This window comes from Xenopus laevis, chromosome 1L (genome assembly GCF_017654675.1).
Source record: "Xenopus laevis strain J_2021 chromosome 1L, Xenopus_laevis_v10.1, whole genome shotgun sequence".
In the NCBI taxonomy this organism is placed as follows: domain Eukaryota; kingdom Metazoa; phylum Chordata; class Amphibia; order Anura; family Pipidae; genus Xenopus; species Xenopus laevis.
Window position 1 is genome coordinate 175445871 of NC_054371.1, and position 12025 is coordinate 175457895.

A 12025-nucleotide genomic window follows, 5' to 3' on the forward strand; every position below is an offset into this window, starting at 1 on the left:
GCATTCACTTATTTTTACACAAAGCACCCTGAGGAACAGGAGCAGTGCCAGATATACAGCTGGTTTACTTCTTTTTTAAGTTACGTGTGATGCTATGGAACTCAGCTGACTCCATTTCATATTTAAAATGGTGTTTGTGTGACTTTGTAAAAAAAAAGGGCTTCACGCCAGATAATAGAGTTGCTCTACTTTTGTGAACAAAGACATTTTAGGATAATGGGGAATGCTGCTCAATATACTTTTCACCTAGAATGATGCACTTTACTGCCACCAGATTAGCCACAATAGTGCAAGCTACAACACTAAATTTATTCTGTAGAATACTTTACCATACCCGAGTAAACAGCTCTAGAACTCTCTCTGTTTGTTTAGGATAGCAGCTGCCATATCAACTTGTTGTGACATCACTTCCTGCCTGAGTCTCTCCCTGCTCACTCATAGCTGTGGGCACAGATTACAGTAGGGAGGAGGGAGAGGAGTATATGGAGCATGCTTAAGCCCATGCCCTGGGGATTTATACTGAAAACAGGAAGTCTGACACAGAAGCCCATATATACACAATAGAAGAAAAAAGTGTGGGGTTTCATTTGACAGAGAACTCAGAGCAGCATTAATTAGAGGGTATACTAGTGTATTTATAGAGACCTTTCTGATAAAGCTTATTTAGCTTAAACCTTTCTTTCTCCTTTAAAGGATAAGTAAACCTTGAAAATAAGTGAATGTAAAACTGATGAGGGGCTATTCTAAGCACTTTTGCAATGTACATTCATTATTTTTTTGTTTTTAATTCCAAGATAATAAATGAAACATGTACTGTTAATATGAATGAATTTTGTTCCAACAGCGCCACCTGCTGGTCATTTTCCCACCAGTCTGACCAGCAAGTAGTCAAGGAAGTTGTCAGGAGAAAGAAAGAGGCTGATGTTCTTCTGCTTAGGAAAACAATTAGAAACCTTTCTCACATCTTTCCTTAGCAGAAGAACATCAGAGCAGCCTCTTTCTTTCTCCTGACAACTTCCTTGACTACTTGCTGGTCAGACTGGTGGGAAACTGACCAGCAGGTGGCGCTGTTGGAACAAAATTCATTCATATTAACAGTACATGTATCCCTTAATATCTTGAAATCAAAAATAAATAAATAATGAATGTACATTGAAAAAGTGCTTAGAATGGCCCCCTCGTCAATTTTACATTCATTTATTTTAAAGGTTTACTTATCCTTTAAGGAAAGGATGTCAGCTTCCAAACATTGCACTCAATAGACTAGGTGACAATATATTTTCCAATTTCACATGCATGGCTTGTTGCAATATATGGATTTTGTATCTCAACGATACAACTGTCTGTAATGCCACAAAGAAATTTATGATGCACTCACTAAGTTAAATCCAAGTATTTTTTGCAGTAATCCACCCCAGAGCTGAGGATCATATACTTTGTATTCCAAACTAAGTTCGGTTACCAATTTCACAGCCTGAAAAACAATACATTGGGTTAGGTGCATACAACTTTGCAAATAAAATGAAAGCATGTTACAGTGCTAACATTTTTATTAGTAAAACCATAGGGCTGAATAAAATAAAACATAACAAAATAATATCATAAAAAAGGAAAAGTGGTACGGAACAGAATTTTAACACATGCATTTCAGAAAGTGTATCTACAAATACAGACTTATCCAATAATATAATTTATTATGTATATCCTGCAGTTTAAATTATTACACATGTGATGTTTAGCATGGAAAGTATATTATACACTTAAGAGAATCTCTAGTACCTCAATAATTCAATGAAATACAGGTATGGTATTTTGCTATTCAGAATGCCCCAAGTTAAAGTAAAACATTTTAATGAATTAAACCTAGATGATGTTAAATCCATTAATGGGGTCATGGTGTGTGGCCACTAAACTGAATGACACTGTGACAGTTGACAATGCTTACCCTAGGTTCATGACTGTGGTTTTTCCACAAGCCTTTAATCATTCCCTCTTTTGGACTGCTATGAAATGATTCAAGGGTATATGGGATGTTCAAGAATTCAAACTCAGACAAATAGATGCAGCATTTAAGATAATATCTGCAAAAAAACACAGTGTTAGAAAAGAATGTTTTACAATAGAGGGAAAACACACTATTCTATTGATGGAGTGCTCCAAACTGGAAAACACTACTCACTGGGGCTTATTTATCATGCTATGTAAAAAACATTGGAGAGCAACAACACTGGTGATACTGCCCATAGCAACCAATCAGCAATTAGATTGCAAGTCATCTACAAGTTACAATACAAAAACAAAGATCTAATTGGTTGCTATAGGCAACATCGCCGGTGATGTTTTTCTTCACTGTTTTACCCAGCATGATAAATAGGCCCCACTGCATTATTATTATAATAAAAACTCAACATTCTAATTTTATCAGAGCTCTTTGTCAAGTTAAGACAGTTAATAAAAGGTTTTGTGTAGCTTGATGAATATTTGCCCAATCTACTGCTGTGCTCCACTATCTGTGCATTATTTATACTTATGTCAGACCATGTGGAAATAAGCCAGCAGATAAATGAAACCACCTGTGCCATTCCCCATGGATACCATCTAATACCACTGATACAGGAGTTTTTCAGGCAGAAAATGCAATTTGACTTTGTTCTTGAGCTGGAAACCACCTATATCAGTGCTGATGTGTCAGAGGTATTTTGTTCATGTATTTACTGGTAGTGCAAACAGTCTTAGAAAGATAAATAAAATGCCATTATAAATGTTATTTAAAAATTTCCAACTTATAAAATTTATGTGCAATTTTTATTGAAATTAATTACATCAACATTGCTTGGATAGTAAATACAATTGCATTGCTTACTTCACTTGGTCAATGGGCTTTTTGATGAGTGAAATCACAGTATCTGTATCAGCTAAATGGATGAGGCACTGAAGTGCTCGACTTCTGTGAGCATAGGTCAACTGGTTATCACCAATGGGCTGCAACAAAGCAAATATAATGAATTTAGAGGCAATATTTAACAACTGAATGTATATATAACTTTCAAACCCTTTCTGGGTGACTGTTGTGGCAGTAGAGATTTACTAGTAATTGGCAACTACTAAACAGCATGTAGATTAGCACATTGCTGTTGCAATACATGCTCCTTTACAGAAGAAGAGATGTGCCAGTGTATCTCTCATTTACATTTCAGCTCAGTGATATGTGTAAAAGGTTGGGATTTGTGGCATAGGTTGGCATATTTTTATGGTAAGTGTCACAGGCATCCCAGGACATCAGAAAGAATTTGGCAGTGAAAACACAAAGGTTACACAGTACAGACGTTTTTTTTGTCAAAAGAGCATTTATTTTCAAGATATGGAGAATGTTATAGTACAATGTTTTGACCCTTTATTTGTGGGATTAATTTGCTTGATGTTAATGATTAAAAGTTTTTAAGGTGCAATGTGACTTGAAGCAGTCTATGGGAAGAAGAATACTGATCAGAGAGATCTAGCTGCAGTGTCTTGCTGGCCATACAGAGATACGCTCTTTTGGCAAAAGCAATTTATGGCAAAAGTCAGAGGGACAGGGAGGCTCCCATACACAGGCTAATAAGTTTCTGACTCAGTCTGGAGGGGGTTGTTAGCTTTTATCAGCCCATGTATGGGCTACTGCCTTGAAAAGGCCACCTTCTTTCAAACAAGAAAAATACAGCTTTTCAGAATAATTTGATATGTTAAAACTCATACCCCCTTATGTAATAAAAGGCACCAAGTTTGCCCAGGAGCAGTATTCCATAGCAACTAATAATATGTTTGCTTTTAAACAGCCGTGTTCAAAACCTGAGCCTACAGATGGGGTTTCAAGTGGAGGCAAAATGTGTTGCTTCTCTGTGATAGCACTAAAGATGTAGTGCGGCTCATACATAATACACAGATGGAATCATCTGCAGTACATGACAATGTGAATTTAATTTAAAGTTTTGCCTCAGTAAAACCTTCTCTATTTGTATAAAATATATGTGCTCACAAAGCCATAGAAGAACTACATATTACTTAGTGTCTCTGGTGGACATTCAGGCCAATAGTTATTGCATTCTTAAGATCCATGCGAACCATGAGATCAGTTAACTCATGCATAACACACTAGTCTTAAGAATGTGTGAATGTAGAGGTTTTAAGACAATGCAGGTATGCAGAAATGCAGCACTGAAGGTTAAAGGATAAAACAATAAGCACATGAGATCCTCAGCTTTACTTACAGATGTAGCAGATGTAGCAATTGCATAAAGCATCCTTGAACTGTAATCCACAGGGTATGGCTGGAGCAAATATATAACTCTATGATAAAAAAAATAAAGTTAGGGTTTTGATATTTTAAAACACAAAGATGAACATTTTATGACATTTGATAAATAAGCACCATAGTGTGGGCTTTTGTGATCAGCAAAGGTTGAGGTTTGTGAGCTTTTTTTTTATACCTCAAATGAACTAACAACTCGAATTTATGAAAAAAATAGAATGGAAAAAAATCCAATCAGTAAGTTCGGGGTAAAAAAACCCGAAAACTCGAATTAATTGAGTTTTTGGCAAACAAAAAAAAATCCTAGAATTGCTCTAATTAATCGAGTTTTCCAGCAAAACCCACCAAAAAAACCTGAACATCATGAAGGCTACAAACATCTTCGATGGTTAAAGGGACCCTCTGCCATTGACTTCTAGATGACCTTGAAAGGTTTTAGCTGGAATATTATTGATTCAAGCTATTTCCAGCTTCAGGGTTTAATAAATCTCATAAAATTTGAGTTATTTTTAAGAAACCCGAAAAATTTTAGTTTTTTTTTAACCTGAAAATTTGAGATTTGACTGAAAAATACCCTTGGAAACTTAAATATTTCGGGTAAAAATCAACTCGACCTTTGATAAATAACCCCCTACTGGGTTATATAAATATTTGCAGCCTGGTCACATTATCATCTGTTTCAGTAGTCCCCAAACTGTAAGGGCTGGTCAGGCTCAAAAAGTGGATGAGCAAATACTGTCCTGCATACACGACATTATTATGGCAGGTAACGGTTATGGTGGTTTTATATAGACTACATTACAAAGGTATGTAAACACCCGCCTGTCCAACATTTAGCTCCCAATCTAAGTGTAGTAATATGAAATTGATCCTCTTTCAATGAGTTTTCATAGGCTTGCAGTATGATTTTGATTGTTTGGCTTGGGGGCCAAACAGTCATATTGGCCCAAACCTGTCCATTATGTGGCTGGCTGCTTTTAGGAACGTGGTTTGTTTAATTGGTAAGAAAATGATTAGGTGTATTTGGAAGTGAATGTAACCGGTCCTTGTATATATTTCCTAAAAGAACAATAGTACTTATAATGTTTTAATTGTAATTCAGTTACAAATTATATTTATTAATTGTAATATTTTAAATGTAAACATTAACCCACAAAAACTATTATACAATCGAGCAACTCAAGCGAGTATTTTGGCACAGACTCAGGTGGATCAACCAGTACAGAGAATTCTTTTTTTCTTAGTTAATGGGGGGGATTGGAGTTCCACCTTACTAGGTTCCAAGACAAGGTACCCATAGACTGGCCCCGCAAGGTAAAGGCATCAGATTTTCTACCCTAAAACAGACAACTTTGCTGATATTCCACAGGTATAAAAACTCTATCGCAAAGCCGCTCAAAGTTTCCCCCCTGGGTTAGCTTCGGGTGATTCGGGTAAACAAAGCGGTGTGTTGGTTTAACAACCAGCAATTTCAATTATTTCCAATAGAGAGGCATTTTCGGGAGATTTGTCGCCCCATAGTTATATTTAAAATATTTTATTTGATTTTCATATTAAACAAATAAAATCAAAATGACAGCACATACTATGCAGATAAAGAAAAATAGTCGCCCACAGTGCATTTTTATTGCGGACGACAAACCTCCCTGTCGTCCACTGCTCTAACAGTCCAGAGGCTGCACCTGGAATACTGGGACACCAGAATAAAACACCAGAAGAGAGATATTAAAGGGGCTGTTCACCTTTAAATTACCTTTTAGTATGGTGTAAAGAGTGATATTCTGAGAAAATTTGCAATTAGTAATTTTTTGTGTTTTTTTTATTTAGCTATTTAGCTTTTTATTCAGCAATATGGTTGCTAGGGTTTAAATTACCCTACCAACCATGAATTAATTTGAATAAGAGACTAGAATATGAATAGGAGAGGACCTGAATAGAAATGTGTAGCTTTACAGAGCATTTTTTTAGATTGGTTCAGTGATCGCCATTTGAAAGCTGGAAAGAGTCCAAGGAAGAAGGCAAATTATTAAAAAACGGAGGCCAATTGAAAAGTTGCTTAGAATTAGCCATTCTATAACAGACCCACCCCTTTAAAGGATACCTATTGTCCAAAAATGATAGCCTGCACTCCAGTTGGGGGAAATTAACTGTTTAGGAGACAAATGCAGTCATGCAGTAAAACTCATATGCTTAATAAGGGAAAGCTGGGACAATATTCTCAACATGGGGGATTTTTGAGGGCGAAAAAAAATTGTTTCCCCCATTGAGAGCACGGGTTCTGTTAGCCTGTACCTCTGATGGGGGAAACAATTTTTGGATGATGGGTGGCTTTAAGTTTACACTTCAAAAAGCGGTCAAAAATAAAGTACAGAGAGCAATTTCTAGTGTACTAAATATAAAAATACCTAAACAGATATAATGTTAGGAAGGTAAACAACCTCTTTAATGGTGGGCATATAATAGAACTAGTAATTCTCTAAATGATACCTGTATTTAAACTTGATTATTTGTACACACGCATATCAGATAAGTATTGTTGCAGATAAAATTGTCTTACTTACCTCCTTAGGTCCTCGTCACCATGGATATCACCAAATACATCTTTGTTTTTCTGTAAAATGCATTAGCAAATTTCAGGACTTTTGTGCAAAGATTTACACTTTTTTATTGATTGATTTTAATGATAAAGTTACCGTTTATAGTTATGCTAACTACCTGGCTTACCACATTTAATGGTGCTTTCGCTGTTTTCCTTAGAAAGACCAAGAATCTGTCTGTTTTAGTCATTAGTACAGGAATGGATTGAACCTTTAAAACCACGCCTGCTAATGGTTTTAAATTTTAGTGAACACAACATTTTGAACATGAAGGACTAATTCTCTTTAAAACATTTGTACTTATGCTACTATGCTAATAAACCCCTTTAGAAAATGAAACAACCCTGTCACCTCCAAACAATGGTCTTTTACTAAATATAATATGGTTATTGTGGGCATTTATTTCTGTTTTTTGTAATGCATATGTTTCCCAAGTTGAACTACTGAAACAAGGGGATGCAGCATTGGAAGGGTTCCACTTAAAGTGCAGAAAATGATTCATCTTATACTACATCTGACCAGACTGATAATTTTTTTTTAGAAAAGTCATAAGATTTACTTAACTAACTTCTGCTATATTTTTTTTTAAGTACATGAGACCAGGAAGCCAGAAAGGGATAAACAAATACTGCTTTCAACAGCAATTACATTTGCAATTAAATTTTTTCACTATTCAGAAATCTATATTTGATAGGGATATACTGAATACACTATTTTGGATTCGGGCGAACCAAAACCCTAATTTGCATATGCAAATTAGGGGTGGGAAGGGAAAAGCATTTTTTATTTCCCTGTTTTTGTGACAAAAAATCACGCAATTTCCTGTCCGCCCCTAATTTGCATATGCAAATTAGGATTAGGTTCGGCAGGACAGAAGGATTCGGCCGAATCTGAATCCTGCTGAAAAAGGCCAAATCCTGGATTCAGTGCATCGCTAATATTTGACTAGAGTTCCCCTTTTAAACGTTTAAGCAGCAATTAATTTGTACTTACATCAGCTTGGGGAACGGCTGGTGGACAAATCCACTTCTCCAGAAGTAGAGTGCAGATTTTGCTCATATTCAAGTTGTTTACTTCAGATATTTGTTTTGCTGCTGTATGAATGTCTGCAACATAAAATGATTAAGATTCAGACATAAAATTATTGTTGTATTCAGCAATAAAGTATTCTCTTGCATAAATTTAGAAATTGTTTCTTATATACTGTAATTTCTATTTCCAAGTCACTTTCATGGCAGCAAATCACCAACATGGGTAATCCCCTGCCCTTTAATGTCACTGGACAGGAAACACAAACTACACTATAAAGAACCCTTCCCTCAGATCTCCTACACAGGGCTGGTCCTATCAAATGTGGGGCCCAATTGGAACCATGTTGGCGGGGCCCCTAGACAAAGTGTTGCTGGCTACTGACACACCAAGTATTTAGGAAAACAAGGGCATACAGGCACAAAATAGAAAGGAGCAGACAAGGTAAGAGGGTGAGAGGGATGAAATAGGGGCACATAATAGGGGCACACAGGGTAAGAGAGAGAGGGAGGAAATAGGAGAGTGGACTGGGCCAATTCGTTTGCGGCAGGCTGGGCCGATTCAGCTTGGGAGCAGGCTTGGTTGGATTGGGGGCAGGCAGGGCCTATCAAAGTTGGAGGAAAGCTGGGCCTATGAGAGTTGGGGGCGGGCTAGACCTATGGAGTTGGGGCATAGGCTGGCTTATCAGAGTTGGGGGTGGGCTGGACCTATGGATTTGGGGATGGGCTGGACTCTCAAAGTTGGGGGCAGGCCAGGCAGCATCATGTGCTGGGGGAAATACTATCTGTGCTGCCCTCTGGTGCGGGGCCCCCAGAGGTGCGGGGCCCTATTGGGCCCAATTGGTCCAATAGGCCTAAGGCCGGCCCTGCTCCTACAGTCTCATTAATAAGATTGTGAAGAGTGGGAGGTTGGTTCATGTTGCCATGAAAGTGACTTGGAAATAGAAATTACTGTAAAAATAATTTCTAAATTTCCCAAGTCGCCATGGCAGCAATCACCAACACTAGATCTACCAAAGCTTAAGAAGGGAGTGACAACAATATTCTGCCTAATTTTTTTCCTCATTCAAACAAATTATTGAATGATTGACTGAAGAGTGTTCCTTCCACATCTATGTTCTTGGGAATGTACCACATTTAACTTGGAATTCTGAATAAAAGTTAGCTGATGTCCACCTGGCTGCTCTTCAGAATGCTTCTGGCAGGACCCTGGAGTCCTCCGCCCAGGATATCGCCACAGTTCTGGTTTAATGAGCCTTTAGGACACTGGCGACCTCCCTGCCAGGCAACTGATATGATATCAAAAAACACAAGATTATCCAATGGCCAACGATAGCCTTAGGAGCATGACCTTTTCTTGGACCTTTCTGAATTATCTGACTTGTGCCAACACTTTGGTCAATTTCTCATTACATTAACTGCACACATTGAATCTAGAGTGTGCAACTGCTCCCCTGGTTCAGACTTTGGCTCTGCGCAAAATGATGGCAAAATTACTTCCATGTGAAGCTGAAAGGCAACTTTCGATAAGAAGTCAAATGGTTGCCGTATTACATTTTTATCCTGAAAAATTGTTGAATCTAGCTTTTTTTTTTATAGAGAGATTGAATCTCTTTCACCTTACAAGCTGAGGTGACCTACAAAGTGGTATGCAAATCAGTTGCCTTCAGGGCAAAGGACAAATCTCAATGAGGAACTCAAAGCTAATATACCGACAGACCACCATTTTTTTTTAATGTATAACAAAATGATCCTCTACCCAAGATTTGTCATTAAAAGCTGCAAGGGCTGATATATGGCATTTCATAAAAGAAATTGATTTAATATCCTGAAAAAAAATAAATTGCACCACCAGACATGGCCCAGGAAGCTTGGGATCAAAACAGTTGACATCTGTGGATACAACAAATATCTGGGACAGTAGAAAATCACTGCTATCATGGACATCCCTTCCTGATATCTTCTTTAATTCTCTCCATGTCATAGGAAAAATAAAAAAACATAGGAGAATATCTCCAGTCCTGAAGCAAAGCTCCCCCTAGGCTAGCCAATTACCTCTTGGAAATGCATTAAATAGCTTCCAAAGTCTTAAACCTCTGAGGGTCTGAGGGATTGAATCTCCACTCCTTCTGTGTCAGATTGTTGCAACCAGCCCACCAAATTTTGGGGGGCAACGGTTTCATTAGGTTGGCACTTTTTATACCACCTTATTTGTGCACATCGGCCACAGCAGTGGCATTGTTGGATCTGATCTCTACCCACTTGTGAGACACTTCTTGTGAAAAGGCAAAAATAGCCAGGCTTATGGCCCTAAATACTGGACTGAAGAGAGTGAACATCCAATTAACCTTGCAAAGGAATAATTGTGAATAACTGCTCTTCATCTGACTCTGAGGCATCTATAGTAATAATTAACCCACTTTATATCCAATGACTTTAGGACAGGGGAAAAAAAAAAAGATGGTGGGGGATCTGAGGAGAGGGTACTTTATAAGTGTAGTTTGTGTTTTCTGTCCTGTGAACTTAAAGGCGAGGGAAGGAACTATGCTGGTTTTCCAAGACGCTGCAATGGCGACTTGGAAAAATGATACCTCCAATAGCTAATCTTAGATACAGGCAGTTTATACTGTTTTTATATATATATATATATATATATATATATATATATATATATATAGACAGATTTATTTGTAAATAAAAGGACAAAAAACAATGAATATGAGCAAATTAATACATTTATATAAATATGCTTCAAATATGTAGGGCGAGCAAATGACAAACAAATCGATCCAACCAACGTTAGAATGGGCTCTATTTAGTATTACTCAACCATATCCGACTTTGAATAAGGGGGAGAAACATTTGGCAGCTAGGCTGGCAGCAGCGTCTCGGAAAACAATTCTACACCAATGGCTGTCTACGGAAATCCCATCGACCACACTCATGAAACAGAAACTACACCATATCTTTCATATGGACTGGCTGGAGGCCACAATGAGAAAAGACTTACAAACAGAAAATTTTTTCTCCATCTGGACCACGTACATCAATAACCTTCCTTTACCACTCAGATATTTAACCACTTACACCTTCATAAACACTACATGGTATGATGTGGAAATCTTAAAGGGTAACTCCTTACTACAAGAAGCTAACGACTACATCCAAAACTCACTTCAAGGCACCAGACCATCCACGAGTTCACCCCCCCAGGAGTCACCGTACTAATAGGCTTTTGACGTCATATTTAAGGTAAATGAACCTGACCTGTTTACTTGAATCTGGATATTTCTGCTCATTCTCAGACACTTGATAGTCATATGTTGCAAAATAACGGAACTGTAATGTTATGCTAGCTTTGTTTATTTTTCTGTTTATTTTTCCTTCTCTTTAACTTTACTGTATTGAATAGCATGCATTTTTCATTCACAATGATAATCACCTACTGGGTGCTTATGATCCAATATTTGTAAGACATGCTTAAGAAATCTTAATAAAAACAAGTTAAAAAAAAAAAAAAAAAATATGTAGGGCGATCAAGTATCCTTGATAAATGGTCCCATGGGGATTAAAGTGTGAGATGCATACTCAACATGTTCATTTTTCAGTGCTGATTTAAAGGGATGGTTTATCTTTAAGTTACATTTTAGTATCTTATAAAATAGTAAATTTTAAGCAACATTTCAATTGGATGTCATTATTTATTTTTTTATGGTTTTTAAATTATTTGCCTTCTTCTTGTGACTCTTTCCAGCTGTCAAGTGGGGGTCATCTAGAAAAAGAAATGCTCTGTAAGGCTTCACATTTCTTGTTATTGCTACTTTTTATTACTCATCTTTACATGAAGGCCATCTCCTATTAAAGGGGAACTATTGCGAGAATGAAAATTTAAAATAAGCATCATCATACTGAAATAAGAAACTTTCTAAATATAATCAATTAAAAATTCTGTACCATTTCTGATATAATCAAGTTTATCTTCACTATCCCTTCTCTCAGCGTGTGATTTTCTTCATTCTCTCTTCATGTAGAAGTTGGGTGTCAGATATCCATTGACAGTTACATCCAATACATCTTAGAGGGGGGCTCCTTTTGCCTAGAAGATGCATTAG

General features: G+C 37.1%; 1 protein-coding gene across 2 annotated transcripts in view; it reads right to left on the reverse strand.

Moving 5' to 3' along the window:
- The window catches only part of kntc1.L (kinetochore associated 1 L homeolog), a 97137-nt gene that overhangs the window by 11231 nt on the left and 73881 nt on the right, over positions 1-12025 (reverse strand). Inside the window, exons 51-56 of one of the 2 annotated variants that reach the window (XM_018263080.2) lie at positions 7879-7991; positions 6850-6899; positions 4248-4326; positions 2864-2982; positions 1946-2081; positions 1379-1474 (exon numbers count right to left, since the gene is read on the reverse strand). In XM_018263080.2, coding sequence (XP_018118569.1) covers positions 1379-1474; positions 1946-2081; positions 2864-2982; positions 4248-4326; positions 6850-6899; positions 7879-7991 — 593 coding nt within the window. The remainder of the gene's footprint in view (positions 1-1378; positions 1475-1945; positions 2082-2863; positions 2983-4247; positions 4327-6849; positions 6900-7878; positions 7992-12025) is intronic. The other variant, XM_041567596.1, reaches the window with a different exon arrangement.